The 23,198-nt window shown below is 39.3% G+C and overlaps 1 protein-coding gene across 1 annotated transcript in view; it reads right to left on the reverse strand.

Annotated features, from left to right (window-relative positions):
• LOC126198488 (von Willebrand factor A domain-containing protein 8) overlaps positions 1-23,198 on the reverse strand; it is a 275,162-nt gene that overhangs the window by 192,486 nt on the left and 59,478 nt on the right. The window contains exons 9-10 of the mRNA XM_049934860.1: positions 22,107-22,313; positions 3,757-3,917 (exon numbers count right to left, since the gene is read on the reverse strand). Of these exons, the coding sequence (XP_049790817.1) occupies positions 3,757-3,917; positions 22,107-22,313 (368 nt within the window). The remainder of the gene's footprint in view (positions 1-3,756; positions 3,918-22,106; positions 22,314-23,198) is intronic.

Here is a 23,198-nt window from a genome sequence, read left to right on the forward strand (position 1 = left end):
ATAGTAATCACACCCAACAAACAAGAATCAGCTGAGGAAACTGTAAATAATGTCTTTCAGAAAATTATTATAAGGTTCTCTTCAAATGGACTCTCACTACATTTTGAGAAAACACAGTATATACAATTCTGTACAATAAATGGCACAACACCATTGATAAATATAGACTTTGAACAGAGGTCTGTTGCTAAGGCAGAATATTCAAAATTTTTGGGTGTGTGCACTGATGAGAAATTGAACTGGAAGAAACACATTAATGATCTGCTGAAATGATTCAGCTACATATGCTATTAGGGTTATTGCAAATTTTGGTGATAAACATATCAGTAAATTAGCCTACCAGGCCTATTTTCATTCCCTGCTTTAATATGGCATCATATTTTGTGATAATTCATCATTAAGAGAAAAAGTATTCATTGCATAAAACTGTGTAATCAGATTAGTAGCTGTAGCCCATCCAAGATCACCTTGCAGACATGTATTTAAGGAACTCAGGATCTTCACAGTACCTTCGCAATAGATATACCGTATTTACTCAAATCTAAGCCGCACCTGAAACATGAGACTCGAAATCAAGGAAAAAAAATTTTCCCGAACCTAAGCCTCACCTGAAATTTGAGACTCGAAATTCAAGGGGAGAGAAAAGTTTTAGGCCGCACCTCCAAATCAAAACAAAGTTGGTCCATTGTAATATGAGACACAATTTAGGTTGAATGAATGACGATACAGCTACAGTAGTTTGGTTCAAGTCTTAAGCTTAGCAGTTAAGCTTTACCATGCAGCCACTGCTATGCGTCAGGTGCTCCGTCCGTATTTATACGGGTACCATTACTTTTTCACGTGCTTCGTCTGGTTTGAATTGATTGCTTATTTTTCTTTGACCTGATAAGTGCCATTCTCTTTGTTATAGGTGTTTACTTCACTTTAAGCTGAAAATGCATTACTGTACTGTGTCATGCATTGTTCGTCACATTCTGATGATGAGTGTTCATGACCTGTCACCGCTCGTGGCATGGCTTGCTTTTGTGCACGCTACCGCCACTTACAATTAAAAAATAGAGAGAGGAATCATCTCATTAGCAAAACAATGCCAAGAGATTGCTAATTGTTGTTACTTACACTGCTGCTTTCTTTGATAATGATCAACAAGAACCAGATAATAGACTGCGTATGATAGAAGATGTTCTGAACGAGAGTTTAGCGAAAAATTTTCTCCATTTGAAAATGTTTGCAGACACCTCTGTAGTACATTACATTCTGCACAGAAATTAGTCATCTTAGATTTAAAAATCTTGTCAATTGCCGTGCTTCTTTTCTGACTGTATCACTATTAGGCATAAGAATAATACGAATATGAACATGACATTATATGTATATTATTTCGCGTTTGCTGTTGTCTCACTCTAGTAGTTTCGTTTTTTAGTGCCGCAGAGGTTTTGTCGCCAGTATTTATCTTTGTGCCTGCAAAGCATGCCTGTGTAGCACTACTAAATTTGACGGCAGAAGTTAGTTGTGGCAGCACCTACCAACATTTTTCAGAACCTCCGCTTACTTTGCACTCGATTTTAAGCTGCAGGCGAGTTTTTGGATTACAAAAACCGGGAAAAAAGTGCGGCTTACATTCGAGTAAATACGGTATTCACATGTGAAATTTGTTATTAATAATCCACCTCAATTCAAAAATAATAGTGACTTGCACAGCTACAACACTAGAAGAAAGGATTATCTTCACCAACTTTGGCACAGAAAGGGATGAATTATGCTGCTACAAAAATCTTTGGTCATTCGCCAAATAGCATTAATAGTCTGACAGATAGCCAACCAACATTTAAAAACAAATTAAAAGAATTTCTGAATGACAACTCATTTTACTCAACAGATGAACTTTTAGATATGAAGTAGTAACTGTAAAAAAAACTTATGTTAAACTGAAACATTCCATATAATTACAAAATGTCATATTCATGATCTATGAAGACTCTCTCATCAGTCAAAACACCCACTCAACTAGACTGAACTCCAATTTAAATGTCTAGTGACAGCCAAAAAATATGATTTTTTCACTGTTTTCTTCTTGCTATGAGTAGCTAGTGGATAATATACTATGGCAGAAAGAAGTCAGTGTCAAATTCAGAAATAGAATGGGTGCTTTTAGCAAGTGATGCTGTCTTTGTTGAAAGCCATGAGAGATGGCAAGAGACAGATGGTGAGGAAAATGAAAGTGATAAGGGTACTGAATAATATGATGACAAAACAGCACTACAACAGATGTTACAATATGCTTTCATGCATGCTAGTTCAGCTCACCAGCCAACTAACTGATAAGAATGGCATAAAGGTGCACCTGATACAGAATGACCTGATGAGCTGTTTTCAGTCTTTTGTAATAGGATTCTTTCAGCAACAGACAGCTGACCCAATAAATTATAGCTCCTACTCCAAATTCAACAGCAAGGCAAATGGTCCACTGCTGGCAAGACACACAGATGATGAAGCGAAGACAGTGACTGGACTATTTATTCTTCAGGGAATTCTGCACAAGGCAGACACAAACAGTACTTTTCATGGAATGCATACATCATTCTTTGTAAACTAGTGAATGAAAAGAGGTTTCATCTTTTGTTGAAATGCTCCACTTTGTATCATAAAACATCCCATGGTACTGTGAGCACAAAACTAATCCAATTAGAGCTGATTATAGAACATCTGAGGTGCACATAAAGACATACGTCACACAGTACATTACTACCGACAAACATCGACTGCTCTGGAAAGGACATTTTGGTTGGAGCACTTTATGCCTCCAAAACGTAGCAGATTTTCAGTTCTTATTGTTAATACTTGAGAGGACATAAATTATGGCAGTCTTTATACTGACGAGAAAATAGTTTCTCAAATGGTTTGGAGCTTGCTCATAATTTGCTTGGAAAATGTTACAGTATTTCCATTGATAACACATACACAAGTGCAGATTTAGTTGATAAACTAACAAGTAAGAATACTGATGACGTTAATACAATACAATGGCATACAGAAACAAGCAGTTGACAGTGTAATAGAAGGACAAGGAAGATGTCATAATGGGCAGCACATTCCATAATGACGCATTTGAGGAATAACTTCAAAGAATGGTGTCATACAAAAGCCATTTGTTGTCATGAATTACAGTATGAATACAGAACTTATCAACAGGACCAATTCTTAATTGCAAAACTACCACATCTCAGAGCAGGCTGAAAAATATAGTCATAAGTTGCTTCTCCATTTCTCCATTTACATGTTTCAATGCATACATATATATAGCTTTTTTCCCCACCTATGTTCAAATATCACACACACACACACACACACACACACACACATACTTTGAACACAGGTGGGAAAAAAAGCTGAACATAATTTATGATTAGTCCAGGTGTACAGTTGGCAGTCGGATACATCCCCTCCACAACAAAGGTCATCAGATTGGTGTCCATCTTGAAAACCAAAAACAATTCATCTTACTTCTCTCTCCCTCTCTCTTTATTTCTATCCCTCTTTGTCTCTGTCTCTCATTCCAACCTTAGCATTACAATTGTCACCTTATTCCAAAACTCACATCTTCATATGCTGTCTAGTTGTTTTGCCTCTATACCTCCTGTCCCCACAGTCAACAATAATACCCAGAATTGTTATATAAAAATCTATTTCCTTTTTGTATTTCTTCCTACACACCAACCTGTGCTCAATAATAGAGTTCTGACTAACTCTTCTTACCTGTGAACAATAGCCAGGGTACTGGGATGAATCCTGTGAATTCCATCTAGAATGGCCAACTTCCCTTCCAAGGCTGCTGTTACCAAAGGGGAATTCTGCCACACTGTGTCACCATTAGGAAGTGTTGTCCTTTGTTGAATGAGATCACGTGAGGTCATGTCCTGTAATGTAAAAACGTCAACTTTTTATATAATGTTCAGCTTAGATAATGCAAATAGTCTTACTACATTACGAAACTATATAAAACGTGATCATGACCTCTAAGGAAAGAGAGTAAAAAAGGATAAAAACTCAAAAAGAAATAAACTTGGGGGGAAGGCAGAAATAAACTTAGGGGGAAGGAAGTCATAAGTGTAAATTATGATAATTTATTTAAGAATAAGGATCTATACAAGGTTAAATTAAGTAACAAGTTCAGACTAAGAACATGAAGATTATATAGGCTTAGGTGAAACAAGGAATAATTTAACAAACATACAAAGGCAAACAGCTAGAGATGTTGCACTTACAAAGCAAGAAAAATAATAGAAAATCTCAGACTGAACAAAGCAGCTACTTAAGATAAGGTGGGAGCTTCAGACAAATGACAATACAAACATAATATGTTTAAATTATCCATATGATGGCTGAGAATCAATAATTGTTACTTATTATACAACAGTTTTATCCTGAGCCATAACTGAGAACAACTTCAATAGTTATCACAAGGTTTGACATTTATGTCTTCTTTGGATAACCAGTCCTATTGTGATTCTTGATCTGCCTGGAGGTGGCATCTTCAGTAACTTCCCACATCTGAACGTGCTGCTATTAATCAACTTTTAAAGGTCCACAATGAGACCAGCTATCTGAACGTGATTCGAAAATAAACTAGTAATAACTGACTGGAAATAAAATTGTTTTATTTGGAAACATCAGGAACAAAGTTTGAGTTAAGTGTGGAGGCATTCTCAAACAGCCCAATAATGAAGGGGATTATCCACAAAAGCAGAAAATCTGAATGAGTGCTTAGTCCAGTCAACATAGGAAAATTAAGGGAAAAAATTTGTTTAGCCATAAATCTTTGCACAGTGGTAGGAGGCAGTGCCATGAGTGGCATACTAAAACATCTTGACCAGTGGGGTGTGAACATGGGGGTGAGGGAGCATTTAAAGATAACCTTTTCCTTTTAAGAGCCACAACTTCTAGTAAAAAGATTTCCCAGGACAAAATTTCTTGCAAAGAAGGTTCTACCACATTGCAGGGATTGGAAAAATTGCAAATTATTAAAAGCAGCATTTTAATGTTACAAATCTCATGTTTATTGTAAAATAACATTGGTTAATAACAAATATTAAATGTATGTACCACATCTAAGTGCAGCAGAACCCTTTTAACAGATAAATTGTGTTCTGGGGGTGTGACGATCACGAGGAGCAGGGAGGGAGGGGGGAGGGGGGGAATAGATGCATGAGGGACTGCAGGTCGCTGGATTGTGACCATGCACTTGCCTCCTTCATAGATCTGCAAACAACATCACATGAAGCAACTACAGAGTGTTTCACAACCTTCTGCCACTTGCCTTTTGAATCACTAGCAGTGCAATGTGCAGACTTGCCTGGGGATGTTCACTATCCATAAAGTGTGTTAACATGACATGGTATACAGATGCAAGTTACCAGAAACACATATGGACAGAATCTATATAAATGGTCTGCACCCTGTTCAGAACAGTGAGAGGGGACATTGATTCTTAATTACAGTATAAGGCAAAGGTATCGTTCTTTCAGGAAGAGCAACTTACTGCAGCATGAGTGCTGCTCACTTTTCAGTTTACAGACAAACTATACCTCCACAGCATTTTGTGTCCAGTTCTCCTAGGTTAGTAGACAAAATATCTTCACAGTGCTCATGTTTATAAAGAAGAGTTATTTTCAGTTTATTAAATATGTACTTATTTGCAGATGTTAATTGAGTTTATATGTGAAATATACTTCTGGAAAAAAATTTGTACACTCTTTTAGAGGATTCGGATCCACTCAAGATTTCTTGTGCAACAGTACATGTGGAGTAACTGAAATGATTACATTTACAGACTAATAGTGCAAGTGGTTCTGAGATAACAGGTATCAATCTATGCTGAAACATCCATATTAATAGGTGGTGTAGCCTCCATGGGTGGCAATGCAGGTAGACCTGACATGCAGTCTATCATACAGATGGTAAATCTGTCTTGGGATATATTATGCCATGCTTGCTCGACCTGTTCATGTAGTTTTGTTAAGGTTGCTGGTTGATGAGTCGCACAAGTCACTTCTTGTCCCATCACATCCCACACATTCTCAATTGTAGTCAAGTCTGGAGACCGTGCTGACCAGAAAGTTGCTGTATGCCATGCAGAGGATGTTGATTTTCCCGAGCAGTGTGTGAGTGAGCATATCCTGTTGGAACAAGACATCACCTTCCTGTTGAAATAACAGCAAAAGAACACGTCTAACAACATCCTGCACATACCAGTGCTGGTTAGCATCCCCTCCAGAAATAACAAAGTTGAACAATAGTTGTAGCTTATCGCACCAAGTCCATAAGATCTGGGGTGGGGCCACTGTGTCTTCAACAAACGCACACTACAAGATAGTGCTCATCAGGTCTACATTGCATATGCAAATGAACATCACTTATGTGCAGCCAGAATCTGCTTTTATCATTGAAGATCATGGTCCATCATTCCATCATCTAAATGATCTTCTTATGGCACCAGTCGAGCTGTGCACATTGATGCTGTGGCGTGAGTGGAAGATGGGCTAGGGATGTGTGTGCCTATAGTCCCATTGCTAATAAATGGCTTACAACAGTTCGTGTAGACACGTCTGGGCTCACAAGCTCTGTATGATCTGCCACTGCAGCCCTTACAATATGACGATCCTGATGGGCGTCTGTGCTGCTTGGACGTCCAGAACCTCACCTACTGGTATGAGAACGTTCATGTGACGAATCATACTAGCATTGTTCCACAACTGACGCAGCACATCCAACTTGAGTGGCACTTCTCCAAAAGGATCATCGCACCACTAGGAAGGCCACAATTTGAGCCCTTTCAAAGTTGCTCAGTTGGCTGAAGGAAGCATAAGGGCATCTCTGTGGTATGGTCGCCTGCTTGCTTCACACATTTGCACCTCACTGAGGCTTCTGGCTGTGATCATTCCTATCGAAGAGTAGACACAAACGGTGCTCTGGGAGCTAGTTTTTGCACTTCTTTCATCACTGTTTATTGGAACGTATTTTACATAGAAGCTCACTCAAAAATTGACAATAAATGCTCAGCCAGTAAACTGAAAATAACTCCACTATATACACACAAGCTCAGTGAAGTTATTTTGTCTACTCACATAAGAGAACCAGAAAGGAAATGCTGCAGGAGTATAGTTTACCTATAAACTCAAAGCAAGCAGTGCTCATGGAGGGGGAAGTTGCCATTCCCAGAAGAATGGAACAGCTGCTTTACAAAACAACTAAGAATCAATTTCATCTCTAGCAGTGTAGAACATTTTGTAGAGATTTATGTGGATTCTGTCCATAAATGTTTACTGTGGTAGGATTATTTGTACTGCATATATGTCTATCATAGAGTGTTAACACACTATGTAAAAAAAATAAACATCCCCAGACACGTCTGCACACTGGATCACAATTGATTCATAATGTGAGCTGCGGAAGCTTCATTATAGCTTTGCAAAACACCCTGTAATTCCTTATTGTGATGTAGTAGGGTAGAGAGAGTGGTGTCTTGCATGCTTGCCATTCAGTTTCAAGACCTGCGAATGATGGAAATGTACGACCACAGTCCAGTGACCTGAGTCCCTCATGTGCCTATTCTCCACACACACCCCATCTCCTCCCCAGCCTGTCACACCTGCAGAATACAATTTATTCCTTGAAATGGTTCTAATATGCTTGGATGTAGTATATACATTTAATGTTTACTCTTAACCATCTTCATTTAACAATAAACATGAATTTTATGCCATTAAAATGTCATTTTTAATAATATGCAACATTAGTAGGAACTTTTGTAGGATATTTAATGTAGTTTAATATTGTCCTGGGAAACACTTTTGTTAGAAGCAGTGATTTTCAATATATAAAACACTCCCCCACCCACACGCTCATGCCCCACTCATCAAGACTTAATATGTTGTCCATGGCACTGCCTCCTGCCGCTGTACAAAAATCTGCAACTACACAAATTTTTCCCCTTTTTCGGTCTTTGTTGACTGGGCTACCTATCATGAAATCTGTTTTGAATGATCATAAAATATTCAGAATGAAATGAAGTCACTTTTTAGTTTGGATGAGACCACTGACATCTACATCTAAATAAATCATAGCATTCTGTCTTGGTTGCATTTTACTTCATTTGTATAGATAACCAATTTACAATTTTCATCAAATCTACAAGAAGAAAACAAAAACAAATGATAAATAAATTCTGAGATATCTTGAGTTTTATTTACCTCTTGTAAATACTATGATGATGGCTGTAAAGACCAAACTGATTATCTGTGTAAATAAAATAAAAAGTGACTACAACAGTGAATGCCACAATTTACTTGCAATCTGAAAAAGTGTTTAACAGAACATTAGCGTTATCTGGAATTTAGATCCTAGAGTCCAAATATTTCACTCAATTATAAAAGGAGTGGCCAGAAACTTGCCAGAAATGTTGAACTTGCATAACACAGAAAAAGAAGCAGTAGAAGATGATACAAGGAGCAGCAGTTGTCTTGTGACAGCCAGAGCGAGAGCACCAGCAGCAGCGAGTACTGTTTGTATAAAGCGTTTATTTTGCATTTTGTTTACGACCTTCCACTAAGGAAGGGATTCTATTTGTGTTTATCTGCTCTGCATAGAAACTAACAGTTCTTGATCGTTAGGAGAGAAATTTATTTTGTACTTATTTGCTGCGCTTAGCTTTTAAATAGTTTTTCTGGGAAAACCTAGCGTAGTTTTCGCGTCTCGTATTTCAGTGAGTGTTTCTTGATTATCAGAGTAGCTCATCAGAAGATTATCTTGGGAATTTGTCACCGTATAGAGTAGGGTAAACATAGTCATGTGTAGGGACTGTGGTTGTTGTGAGCGGACGCAAGGAGAATTGGCCACTCTTCGGGGGCAGGTGGAGGCTTTGTCTGTTAGGCTCATCGAGCTCGAGGCGCAGGCGTCGGCTCGTAGTGGCGTTGGGGTGGTGAGACCTATGCCTACTTCGGTGGCCTTGGAATCACATGGAACCCCTGATGTCGCTGCGTCTTCCGGCAGTGAGCATCTTACCGGTCAGCCATCACTCCAGGGTGAATGGCGGACAGTGGTGGGCTCGCGCGTGCCTGGCCGAAAGGCGAAGGTGGGACCTGGCCGCGTGGCAGCTGCCTTACCCCTTTCCAACAGGTACGGGGTGCTTCCTAGTGGTGATGACATCGTTTCTGAGCCACCACAGGATGCCTCGCCTGTTGGGCCAGTGGCCGATTCTCCGGCAAGGTCCCGACAGTCACAGAGGACGGGCCTATTAGTTATAGGGAGCTCCAACGTTAGGCGGGTTATGGAGCCCCTCAGGAAAATAGCGGGTAGGTCGGGGAAGAATGCCAGTGTGCACTCGGTGTGCTTGCCGGGGGGTCTCGTCCGTAATGTGGAGGAGGCCCTTCCGGCAGCTATTGAACGCACTGGGTGTGACCGGCTGCAGATAGTAGCACATGTCGGAACGAATGACGCCTGCCGCTTGGGTTCTGAGGCCATCCTTGGTTCCTTCCGGCGGATGGCTGATTTGGTGAAGACAACCAGCATCGCACGCGGAGTGCAAGCTGAGCTTAATATCTGCAGCATAGTGCCCAGAGTCGATCGCGGTCCTCTGGTTTGGAGCCGTGTGGAGGGTCTAAACCAGAGGCTCAGACGACTCTGCGACTATAATGGTTGCAAATTCATCGACCTCCGTTATTGGGTGGAGAACTGTAGGGCCCCCCTAGACAGGTCAGGCGTGCACTACACACCGGAAGCAGCTACTAGGGTAGCAGAGTACGTGTGGCGTGCACACGGGGGTTTTTTAGGTTAGAGGGACCCCCCCTTGGGCGAAACGATAAAATACCTGACGGCTTACCAGAGAGAACATCAGCATCGTTGATAAAGAACGTCCGTCCTCAGAGACCAAAAACAGGAAAAGTTAACGTAATATTGGTAAACTGCAGGAGTATCCAGGGCAAGGTTCCTGAATTAGTATCGCTTATTGAAGGAAATAGTGCGCATATAGTATTAGGAACGGAAAGTTGGTTAAAACCGGAAGTGAACAGTAACGAAATCCTAGACACAGAATGGAATATATACCGCAAGGATAGGATAAACGCCAATGGTGGAGGAGTATTTATAGCAGTAAAGAATTCAATAATATCCAGTGAAGTTATTAGCGAATGCGAATGTGAAATAATCTGGGTTAAGTTAAGTATCAAAGGTGGGTCAGATATGATAGTCGGATGCTTCTATAGACCACCTGCATCAGCAACCGTAGTAGTTGAGCGCCTCAGAGAGAACCTGCAGAACGTCGTGAAGAAGTTTCGTGATCATACTATTGTAATAGGGGGAGACTTCAATCTACCAGGTATAGAATGGGATAGTCACACAATCAGAACTGGAGCCAGGGACAGAGACTCTTGTGACATTATCCTGACTGCCTTGTCCGAGAATTACTTCGAGCAGATAGTTAGAGAACCAACTCGTGAAGCTAACGTTTTAGACCTCATAGCAACAAATAGACCGGAACTTTTCGACTCCGTGAATGTAGAAGAGGGTATCAGTGATCATAAGTCAGTGGTTGCATCAATGACTACAAGTGTAATAAGAAATGCCAAGAAAGGAAGGAAAATATATTTGCTTAACAAGAGTGATAGGGCACAAATCGCAGAATATCTGAGTGACCACCATCAAACGTTCATTTCTGAGGAAGAGGATGTGGAACAAAAATGGAAAAAATTCAGAAACATCGTCCAGTACGCCTTAGATAAGTTTGTACCGACTAAGGTCCAAAGCGAGGGGAAAGATCCACCGTGGTATAACAATCATGTACGAAAGGTACTACGGAAACAAAGAAAGCTTCATCATAGGTTTAAGAGTAGTCGAATCATAGCTGATAAGGAAAAGCTGAACGAAGCGAAAAAGAGCGTAAAGAGAGCAATGAGAGAAGCATTCAACGAATTCGAACATAAAACATTGGCAAACAATCTAAACAAGAACCCTAAAAAGTTTTGGTCATATGTAAAATCGGTAAGCGGATCTAAATCCCCTATTCAGTCACTCGTTGACCACGATGGCACCGAAACAGAGGACGACCGAAGAAAGGCAGAAATACTGAATTCAGTGTTCCGAAACTGTTTCACTGCGAAAAATCGTAACACGGTCCCTGACTTCAGCCATCGCACGGACGCCAAAATGGAAAATATTGAAATAAACGATATCGGAATTGAAAAACAACTGCTATCACTTAGTAGCGGAAAAGCATCCGGACCAGACGAGATACCTGAAAGATTCTACAGTGATTATGCTAAAGAACTTGCCCCCTTTCTATCAGCAATTTATCGTAGATCTCTGGAAGAACGTAAAGTACCTAGCGACTGGAAGAAAGCGCAGGTCGTTCCCATTTTCAAGAAGGGTCATAAATCAGATGCGAATAATTATAGGCCTATTTCGCTTACGTCAATCTGTTGTAGAATAATGGAACATGTTTTATGTTCTCGTATTATGACGTTCTTAGATAATACAAATCTCCTTCATCATAACCAACATGGATTCCGCAAACAGAGATCATGTGAAACTCAGCTCGCCCTATTTGTCCAAGAAATTCACAGTGCCGTAGACACTGGCGAGCAGATTGATGCCGTATTCCTGGACTTCAGGAAGGCATTTGATACGGTTCCGCACTTACGTTTAGTGAAAAAAATACGAGCTTACGGAATATCGGACCAGGTTTGTGATTGGATTCAGGATTTCCTAGAAGAAAGAACACAACATGTCATTCTTAACGGTTCAAAATCTGCAGATGTAGAGGTAATTTCGGGAGTACCGCAAGGAAGCGTGATAGGACCTTTATTGTTTACAATATACATAAATGACTTAGTTGACAACATCGGTAGCTCCGTGAGGCTATTTGCAGATGACACGGTTGTCTACAAGAAAGTAGCAACATCAGAAGACTCGTACGTACTCCAGGAAGACCTGCAGAGGATTAATGAATGGTGCGACAGCTGGCAGCTTTCCCTAAACGTAGATAAATGTAATATAATGCGCATACATAGGGGCAGAAATCCATTCCAGTACGATTATGCCATAGGTGGTAAATCATTGGAAGCGGTAACGACCGTAAAATACTTAGGAGTTACTATCCGGAGCGATCTGAAGCGGAATGATCACATAAAACAAATAGTGGGAAAAGCAGGCGCCAGGTTGAGATTCATAGGAAGAATTCTAAGAAAATGTGACTCATCGACGAAAGAAGTAGCTTACAAAACGCTTGTTCGTCCGATTCTTGAGTATTGCTCATCAGTATGGGACCCTTACCAGGTTGGATTAATAGAAGAGATAGACATGATCCAGCGAAAAGCAGCGCGATTCGTCATGGGGACATTTAGTCAGCGCGAGAGCGTTACGGAGATGCTGAACAAGCTCCAGTGGCGGACACTTCAAGAAAGGCGTTACGCAATACGGAGAGGTTTATTATCGAAATTACGAGAGAGCACATTCCGGGAAGAGATGGGCAACATATTACTACCGCCCACATATATCTCGCGTAATGATCACAACGAAAAGATCCGAGAAATTAGAGCAAACACGGAGACTTACAAGCAGTCGTTCTTCCCACGCACAATTCGTGAATGGAACAGGGAAGGGGGGATCAGATAGTGGTACAATAAGTACCCTCCGCCACACACCGTAAGGTGGCTCGCGGAGTATAGATGTAGATGTAGATGTAGATGTAAGGAATTCTTTCCTTGTTTTTGAATAGTTGTATCTTCACTGTTCCCTCTGTGATGTCGACCAACATCCTGTTAAAAACTTTTGAACCATAATATAAAATTCCCTAGACAAAGATGCATGATAGGTACAGAAATTATTTTTACCTCTAGTATTGTGGTTGTGAATCTCACAATTCAGCCTAAATTCACTTTTTTATTATTAACCACAAATGCTGTTAGGGAGCATATGGCCCTAAACAGTGTTCTGACGGATGTTTGGTATCAACTTCACATAATAATCTTAGTATATGATTCTGTGAAATAAATGCTTTTTTGACTGAAACTGCACTGCCCCAGAAGGATGCGTCATAGGACAATACCAAGTGGAAGTATGCCACTTATGTTAACAATCCTGTCTGCATGTCAACACAATGAGAGTGATTTTTAAGTGTAAAGCAGGTAAAACTGATCTCTCTGGTTTACTTACCCACATGCTAGTGCTACCACAGTTTATTTTTCATATGGATGCCCAGGATCCTCACCCATGCTGTCCCATCCAGTGTGTCCGTTAACCTCTACCTATGGTTTTTGTTTATTTGGACTTGCATAAAACCAGTACTACAAGATTATGCTTGCTGTGAGCCATTTGTAAGCCTCTCCCATTATTCTCCTGGCTTCAGGAGAAGAATCCTTCAATGTCACTGGTAAATTATTTATATAGGCCAAGAATAGGAGCAGGTCAAGTACCTAATCTTGCTACACATAATATTTAAAGACTCCCCAATCCAAATTTGGTTTTCTTCCTGTGACATTTGTTAACTGGACCCCTCCATTTTCTATTGTTCAGATATGGGTCCATCCACGCAAAAGAGACTCCCTTCAACAGCACAAGCATGTTGTTTTCCTAGTATGACCTAATGATCTACACATGGTATGTAGCCATAGAAAGTCGGAAGGGAAATAATCTGACAAGTTTTATTTGTTAAAATTATTAGTATAAGTTCTGCATTAGCATAATGTTTATACAACGATTAAAGAAGGAGTGCAGATTTTTGCATCCATGACTTCAAAGTTTTGAAATACACACAAGAATGAATTTTACTTATGAAGACCAAAACTACAGAAATAGCTATGTGAGTTTATAATTTGTGTAAGTATAGAAGTTCTCCCAAGTTTTACTTATGAGGCAGGGGGAAGTGAACATGGATGTGAACATTTACATCCCATAAGCCCCTTTATTTTATTTTATTATTTAATATGAGTTATTTGGTTCCACGCAATGATTTACCAAATATGGAACTTGTCAAAATAATCACTTTTATTTAGTTACACATCAGAATTTATAGTATACATGCACAATTGCCTTCCAAAGGAGATGCTACTACAGTTATCTTAAAAGTGAAACCATAAATACATTTTCACAATAAAAACATAGAACATGCTTATGATAAAATTTCAGAAATATGAGCTACTGACCTAAAATTATCTGATAAACTTGTACTTACAAATTCATCACCAAACTGGAAGTAAGATTCAACTGCATCAAAGGAATACTAAACAGAAAAAAAACTAGCACATTATGAGATAAAATTACTGATCAGCACTTACGTTCAAGAGCTGAAATATTTAGTTCTGTTAATGTACACACAATAAAAGTAAAAGTGACAACGCAATCCCAGTTTTCAGAATTTTTAGTTCCTTTCTTGGGGAGGAGAGGGACAGGTTGTGTAAGGTTAAAAGAAAAGGATGAGACAGACCCACATGTAGTGGTCTCACTACATCAGTAGCCATTAGTTCTGAAAGTTAGGATAGGTTATGTACTTTTACGTGTGTATCAACAGTAATAACATTTCGTTTCCAGAAGGCAAGTACTGGTCAATAATTCTGTCCCATAATTGATTAAGAATTGTTTTTATTTAGACATGAAGAGGAGCTTCGTAAGTGTCTGAGCGGTGTGGGAAGAGAACTGAAGAAAGTGAATCTAATAGAATATACAAATTGGAGATATATTATGTTTCTTTCGCTGCAAAGCAATGTCTTTTGCCTCATTCTTCTAAAAAAGGATACAAGAAACAGCAGATTGTTTACTACTAGAAGAACAGACAAGCTTTCGAAGTGGGAGTTCCTGCCCTGAACAAATATTTGCTCTCTGAAACATATCAGAACAATGACAATGGAAAGAATAGACTGCTACTCACCACACAGAGGTGCCTAGCAACCTATCTTTTTCATAGTATTATTGTTATTCCATCCTGGACTTTCCACTGTTTGATAATAGAACAAGGCACAGAACTCAACTGCCCACGGCACCTAAGCTTTACTGATTTTAAAAAAGTAATTGACAATATACACTGAGAATATTTGTGGAATGTTGTAAGCCTACATGGAGTTCCTTCCTGACCACCTACATTTACATTTACATGCGTGTTCCACAGTCTACCACATGGTGTGTTGTGGAGTAGTACCCTGTACTACTACTGCAGTGAAACCCCACTTTTACACTTTTCAAGGGACTTAAAAAAAAGTGTAAAATGCGGGAAAATGTAAAATGTGGGAAATAATGTTTTAAGTTGTAAAAGTTACGTGTAAGTAACCTCCTTGCATTTTTGCACTTTAGGTATGATATACGAACATAACATGCGTCAAAAGACTTGTCAGGGACTTGTTAATTATCTAATAAAGGTTTATTATCTAATAAAAACTGCTGATCTAACTGGAACTGATAACTGTCTGGGAAGTAGGAATGTTTGATTCAATTTCATACATCATAATCAATGTTTCTGAAAGCCTGCAGCTGTCATTCATCATTTAAAGAATGAAACACTGCACTAGTTATGTATTTTTTCATGCTTAGCATGACACATTTCAAGAATTTTTTCTCATTGTCAAGTGCAAATATGTGTTTTTCTGTATCTCTTTAACTGTAGTCGTGTTTTTGAGGTTATCACGTACTGTGCCTCCTCAGTTATGTAGAAAACCACACACAAGCAAAATATCACTCACATTGTTTGTTTGTGCATCACAAAAAACACATATGTAAATACTGCACTTAACAACAAGAATAAATTCTTGAAACACATTTTTCTCAGCATGAAAAAATTCATAACCAGCACTGTGTCGAGACTAAAAACATTTGGGCAACACAAAGTGAATGATGGTGTCAACTAGCACACCAAGTGGCCAAACACCGAAACATGCTAAATATAGTTCGACAAAGGTGTCATGATGATCAAAATGATCACAAAACTGTGTTTGAGCAGTAGAGACAGTTTGGAAATGGTTGTGATTGGTCATAATATCTTCATTCAAACAAACATAGTTACTCCCATCAGCCACCACGCCAAGTAAAGCTTGGCAGCAGTGGGAGATACGGCACAAATTGTTCCAGCTTTTACATGTTTACTGGTTCAAATCCGCTGAGTAGAGTGCCCTGGTGTCAAGAAACTTAACCACATAATATTTGTAAACATTACTGGATGGCCAGTGTCATTTTTTCTCCACAAACATTTGCGTAAATTGCGGGAAAATTATAAATATGTTGACACAAAATCGGGTACAAATTACCATTATGGCCAAAGGAAATTTGACAGGAATGATAAAAATGTTGTAAATGGTGGGAAAACATTAATTCTGGGAACGTAAAAGCAGGGTTATACCGCAGTCATTTTCTCCCCTGTTCCACTCACAAACAAACCAAGGGAAAAACTATTATCTATGTGCCTCCATATGTGCCCCAGATTCTCTCATCTTATCTTTGTGGTCCTTACTAAATGTACATTGGGGGAGTATAATTGTTCTCCAGACAGCTTCAAATGTCCATTCTCTACATTTTCTCCATAGTGTTCCTTGGAAAGAATGTCATCTTCCCTCCAGGGCTTCCGAATTAAGTTCCCAAAGCATCTACATAATACCTTGATGTTGCTGAAACCTATTGCTTCAATGTCTTCCTTCAATTTGATCTGGTGTGGATCCCAAACACTTCAGAAGTACTCAAGAATGGGTCACACTAGTGCCCTATATGCAATCTCCTTTATGGATGAATCATACTTTCCTAAAATTCTCCCAATAAACTGAAGTCAACCATTTGCCTTCCCTACTACAATCCTTGCTTGCTCATTCCATTTCATATCATTTGCAACATTACACCTAAATATTTAATCAACAAGACAGTGTCAAGCAGTACACTACTAATCCTGTATTCAAACATTACATTTCCTACCCATCGGCATTAACTTACATTTTTCTACATTTAGAGCTAGCTGCAATTACAAATTTTGTCTAAGTCATACTGATACTCCTACAGTCACATCTCTTTGATATTTTCAGAAACTTCCATCTAGACTTGAGTTGCTGCATAAGAACAGAATGTAGGAAAACGTTCTTCTTTAGCATTCTGACAGGTATCAGACAAGGATCCATTTTTGTGATCATTCTTTTTCATATTACTCATAGATTTCATAATGAGAAAAACTATGTACAACTCCAACATAGAGATATGATAGAATGAGCATGATAGAATGAGCACTCTGTGCTTACAGATCTGGTTTTTCTTCTGGCAGAAACACTACAAGGTTTACAACTAATGTCAACCATGTTAGATGGAATGGCTAGTTATGTAGGGCTATAGCTCACGTCATGTAAAACAGCGCTTCCGCACATACAGGCAGAGCAGTGAAGTGATGAGAAATGGGCATGCGCGGCAGCAGAGAGCGGGCAAACAAAGACCACGTTGCCGAACTGCATTGCTGCGGACAAGCCAGGCTCATTTGCCTATGGTACATAGTATTATACATTCAAATCTATCAGAGGAATAGTAAATATTAAAACCAATTTTGACAAGTCATCATGAGAGAAATATTAATTCAAGTCTTGATGACACTGTGTCCATTGCTCCACAGATTTACTCCGCATGAAGTCAGGAGGCGAGAACAGCTGACACACATTTGTGAAGACGTGAAGTACATTTCTCAAAAATGACAATTGTCTAACTGCTTGCAATAATTATCATTTATTGTGATTTGAATTCTATTACAAGCAAAAATTTAATACACAACAAAATTAACTTCGAGCACAAACTGAAATCATGATATTTGCTTGACAACTGCTTCTACTCAATAGAATTTTTAAAAATGTGTATAAGGTATCTGTATTTGTGTGTCTGACTGTATTCAAGCATGATCACTGTGCATAAAAAAGAATTAGAGGTAAAAAAGACTAATGGAAAGACTATCATAAAGATGGTCAGTAAGTTGTAGTTTTCGCTGTTAACAGTCATTATGAGTGTAAACTAACTTGTTCGACATTACAGTGAGAGACCACATTTATAATCCATTGAACAAGCAAACAATTAACCATGATCTGTGAATAACTCCAGGGAATGATCACTGGTAACATTGAAGACCAAAGATATCTCAAAAAGTAACAGTTACTGTCATTTTAGCGCCTTATCCAGTTCGTGGCTTGAAAATGACGGGGGTTTACACGTGGAAATGTCGGACTTTTGACGAATTTATCCAGCTGCTTTCTAGCATGTTATTAGAGCATACAACTTGGCGGGAGACACTTAACTTCTCCTTGGGCAATATGTTGAACATTACAATCTGCATAATTCAAAGGATAAAAGTCCTAACCAAAAGGCTAAGAAGTTCTCATTATTACGTATGCAACTGATATGTTGACAAACACATTTTTTAAACCACGAGTCTTTAAAACTAAGAAATATTATCAATTTGTTCCAAAGTTTACATCACAATACCACCATCACTTCTATTTGAATATGTTTCCGAATAATATGATGGTAAATTTACGATGATAGGTCCAAGGCTTGTATCCATCATCAAATTATTCTTTCTTAAGCTTTTCAGCATGCCGCACAGACTCTGCCCACACTACATGGGATGTTGCCTACTGTGAATGTCATCCTGATGTCCCCCCCCCCCCCCCTCCGACATAGCCTTATCCTTTGCACAAATTAATTCAACAGGGCTAAACTGACAGTGACACGTGGGCAAACGCAAAACTGTGTGACCCCATTCACGTGCAAGGAAGTCAAGTTTGTACGTTCTGTCATGTGACTTGTATAAATTAACGACCTGCAGGAGATCAGCACGAGTCTGGTTTACACTGTGCTTAATATTTTTATTTTTAAGCCAGGGAAAAATATCCACTTTTCTGGTGTTTATACTTGGTGTTTTCTCTATCAATGACCGACTTCGAAGCAAGGTATGACAAGAATTGTGAATCACATCACAAAACTGACAGCGTTCATTTCCGAATGGTAGTCACTACTGTTTTTCTTACACATAAACACAAGTTTACTCTCAGAAACAAAACCAGAAGAAGAGTCAGCATGCAGAATAATTATCCAAGAACCTATTCCTATGAAAACTCTAAAACTGCCAGTACCATCACTCATTTTCCAGAAATTTCCTAAATTCTCTTTACAGTTCTCTTGTTGATACCACATGGTTCTAAGAGACTGTGCTTGTCTTCAAATGTCAACAGTAGGAGACCTGCTTTCAAATTCACGTTCAAAAAAATTATAAATGCGGTAAATAATCCCTCTCGCCTGCTTGTGAAATATTTCAGATTTATTGCCGTCACCTCGCTTCTTTTTTTTTTTTTTTAATTGCACTTAAACATTTACAGATACAGATTCGCAACTATACTGCTACACAAATAAAAAAAATAAATAAATAAATAAACTGATAGCTGAATGAATAATTTGGTTGTCACGAAGTACAGCAACAGTGAAGCATGTAGCAGCGAGATTCTCTCTGTCTAGCTGTAACTTGCTTGCAGCAGCTTGGAAAGAGACTGAATATTATTGGCTGCCAGTGGCTAGGGGAGGGGGATGCGCAGAACGGCTAGCGAGATTCTCTCTGTCTACCTGTGACTCACTTGTAGCTGCTCGAAAAGAGACTGAATATTATTGGCTGCCAGTGGCTAGTGGAGGGAGATGCGCAGAACGGCTGAAAACTGGGCCGCCTTCCAACATGAGGTGGACTTTAGTAAAAAACAGTGATAAGGCATGAAATGTACATAAACAGTAAAAATGTGTTTACTGAAATTATAGTGCAAAAGAAAGTACAAGATGTTGACCAACTTCCAAATCTGGTCAGCCTAATTGTAATAATGGGAACACATACATAGGCATCAGCAACAGAACTGGGAATGCTTCTGCACTCTTCCAGTACATGTGATCCATATGGCAAAAGTATGTCCAGAAAGTTTCGGCTGTATTCCTCTATCATTTTACCAATGACCATTTAGCAGAGATGCTGAGTCGCAGATAGGCACAACGAAAAGACTGTCAGAAAATGAGCTTTTGGCCAAGAAGGTCTTCGTCAGAGATAGAATATACATACACACATACTCACGCAAATGCAACTCTCACACACGACCGCAGACTGCAGTCACATGTGTGGGAGTTGTGTTTGCATGAGGGTGTGTGTATGTTCTATCTTAGTTGCCGCATCGATGGAGCGACTGTGCTACAGAAGGGGACAGCTGTTTCATGAAATGGCCTCCCCGATCACCAGATCTCACTCTGTGTGACTTTTTTCTGTGGGGACACATTACAGATCTGGTATATGTACCGTCTCTACCACGTGATGTAGCAGGGCTCCGAGAGAGACTACAGGAAGTGACTGCCACTTTCAGTGATGCCATGCTGGGACGGGTATGGCAAGAATTCGATTACAGTATTGACGTCTGCCGGGTCACTCATGGTTCGCATATCAAATGTTTGTAAAAGAAACTTTCAGAGTTTCTCTTCAAAGTGTTATATGGGTGACGTCCGTACAATGTTTGGTTCTTGTGCGGTGGATGATTGAAGGTGTTCCCCGACTTTATGTATACCCTGTATTAATATTATAGTTGAAAGCAATGATGCATCCAAATTCATTGACTTAAAAAAAAAGGTTGAGTTCAAAGCAAACGTCCTGAAATCCACTAGAATAAATGCAGTCAGCGACCTGTATTGATAATAAAATTGTAACAAATTATGTGTTTGAAGATGTTTATAACTTCTGTGTAGATTTAGGAACCACTGACCACTCTGCACAATTCATTGACATGTTCCACACCCAGGAGGATTCCCTCTTTTATGGGTCTATGGAATGAATAATTAATCTAATCTAATCTAATCTAACAAAGGCCCTGTTGGCCGAAAGCTCATTTTCTGACAGTCTTTTTGTTGTGACTGACTGTGACTCAGCATCTCTGTTATATGGTTAGTAGAAACTATACTTTTCATAGTACTGTTACAGTCCATCCTGGATTTTCCAAATGTTGAATCTTACCAGTGACCATATATTCATGTGAGAACTGGAAAATTTCAGTAAAATCAACACACTCCCAGCCCACAATGCCGTATGCTCATTTTCATTTTTAGTACTGAAGCTCAACATTTTTCACTATCAATGCTTGAGAAAAATTTGGAAGATCAGTTTCTGTGTTTCAAGTTATTAAATACTAAAACAGTCTGCACAAAACTGTTGGTGAAAGAAAACTGAAGCCTTCAGGGCATGTTCTACACACGAAAGATGGAAGACTTCCCAAAACCAGCACTGTTGGGGAAGCTGTGGCTGGATACAGAAGTAGAGGAAGACTTCGTAACACCTGGCAACAAAGTTTTATAAAGAATCTTCAACACATGGACATAAACTGGAAAGAAGCTGAAAACCTGCAGCTGATTAAGTTCGCACAAGGAAATTTGTTACCCGATATGCAGTTTAGCGTTGGAGGAACTAAGTCAATGTTAAGTCTAAATTATCTAACGAATGTGTGTGTTAAGAGAGACAATTTGAATTTAATTGTATTATTACTCTGAAGTACTTATTGGTGGCAGCAACTCCATTAGAACTTACAGATACTGGCTGATACAAATCAATGCTGAACCAGGGTTTCGAAATTGTGGTCACTGTCTAAGAATATCTGAAGTTGTCACACAAACTAACTTCATTATCTCTGTACATTATCTCTTGTCAGCCGCCAATCTGCAGATGGCTCTCCATTGCAGCCAGTCAGATAAAGAGTGCCTTGACACAGTTCAGCCAAGCTGCTTATCCCGCTACCTTCCTTCACCTACACAGCACTAACTGCTGTCCAGCTCTCAGAAACATTATTGTTGGCAGAGCACATGTGGTAATTGGATAGCACTGCCCTAAAATGCATGTAGTATTTTTGTGCAGCACTACTGTGATAACAACATATTTAGCTGTTTTGTCAACTTCTTTATGTTTTGTGGTAGTTACTGCAGTCTTAATGTTCCCTAATTTATATAAACCCTGTATAGGCATAAAATTTTCTGTGTTCCTACAGGATACATTCTCTGCAAAGAATGTGTCTTTTCACATACATACATACATTCATTACAACTATTACCTGATACAGAGCAATGGGCTCTACATGGTATCGCAGTAAACCAGCCAACCTGGACACAGTAGCTGTCTTCCCACAGCCTCGGGGTCCCACTAAGCACAGATCAGAGGCAAAGTGAGACTGCAGAAGCTGCGCCACCAGCTGCTCCTGGTAGGGTGTTGGGATGAAACTAGCAGCCATAGGAACATTATTTCCATTACCATGAACCACCTGTAACAAATTTTAGAGCCTAAATTATAAATACATACGTTGGCATGGATTTTATTCTCATCTGACAGCCACACTGAAAATGTTATGCTAAGTGATGAGTAACAAGCAATGATAATGATATGCAAAACCGTGACAATATTTTAGTACATCTCAAAATTAATAGTTCACAGTACATAAGACAAGAAAAACTTTACATTAAGCTTACCCCTTACGGATATTGTAGAACACCATGACTGCATATTAACTGAATATAAATACTGATAACTGGGATCAGTCACTTATAAAATAAGCAAATATTTCATAAGTGACTAGCAGTTATATGTAATTAATTACCATGTGAAACTAAAACACAGATGACCAAAATATCACAGGGAAAAGAACTTAATCTCAAAGTCTTAGTGGTTGTAAGTAAGCAGACATAAACACTAGATAAAGATCGAGGAAAAGCTGCATGCTACCAGCAATCACCACTCTCCAAAGAAAAGTTCTGTTCTGAGGACATCGGTGCACTGAGCGGAAGCCGTTTCAGATGCTGAAAGCCTTCCAAAGGAACAGAGTCACTTACGGCTACAACAACTGCCAGATTCCATAAGCCATTTTGTCAAAGAAACATAAGCAGAAAACATCCGAGGATGGCATGAAGAAGCTTGTGTTCTTGCTGTTCTTTGGCTCTATAACAGGAAAGATTAGCTAGCTTCTAAAGAAGCATAAAATCGATACGGTTTTTGGGGCACCAGCTAAAATTTGACAGCTAATGAGGCCTGTGAAAGACAATTTTGGACTCAGACTGCCAGGAGTATATAATGTAGGTGTGGACAGTTATATATTGGATAGACTGTACGTACTATTGAACAGCGTCGTGTGGAACACGAGAGATGTTTAAGC

This window comes from Schistocerca nitens, chromosome 8 (assembly GCF_023898315.1).
Source record: "Schistocerca nitens isolate TAMUIC-IGC-003100 chromosome 8, iqSchNite1.1, whole genome shotgun sequence".
Taxonomy (NCBI): Eukaryota; Metazoa; Arthropoda; class Insecta; order Orthoptera; family Acrididae; genus Schistocerca; species Schistocerca nitens.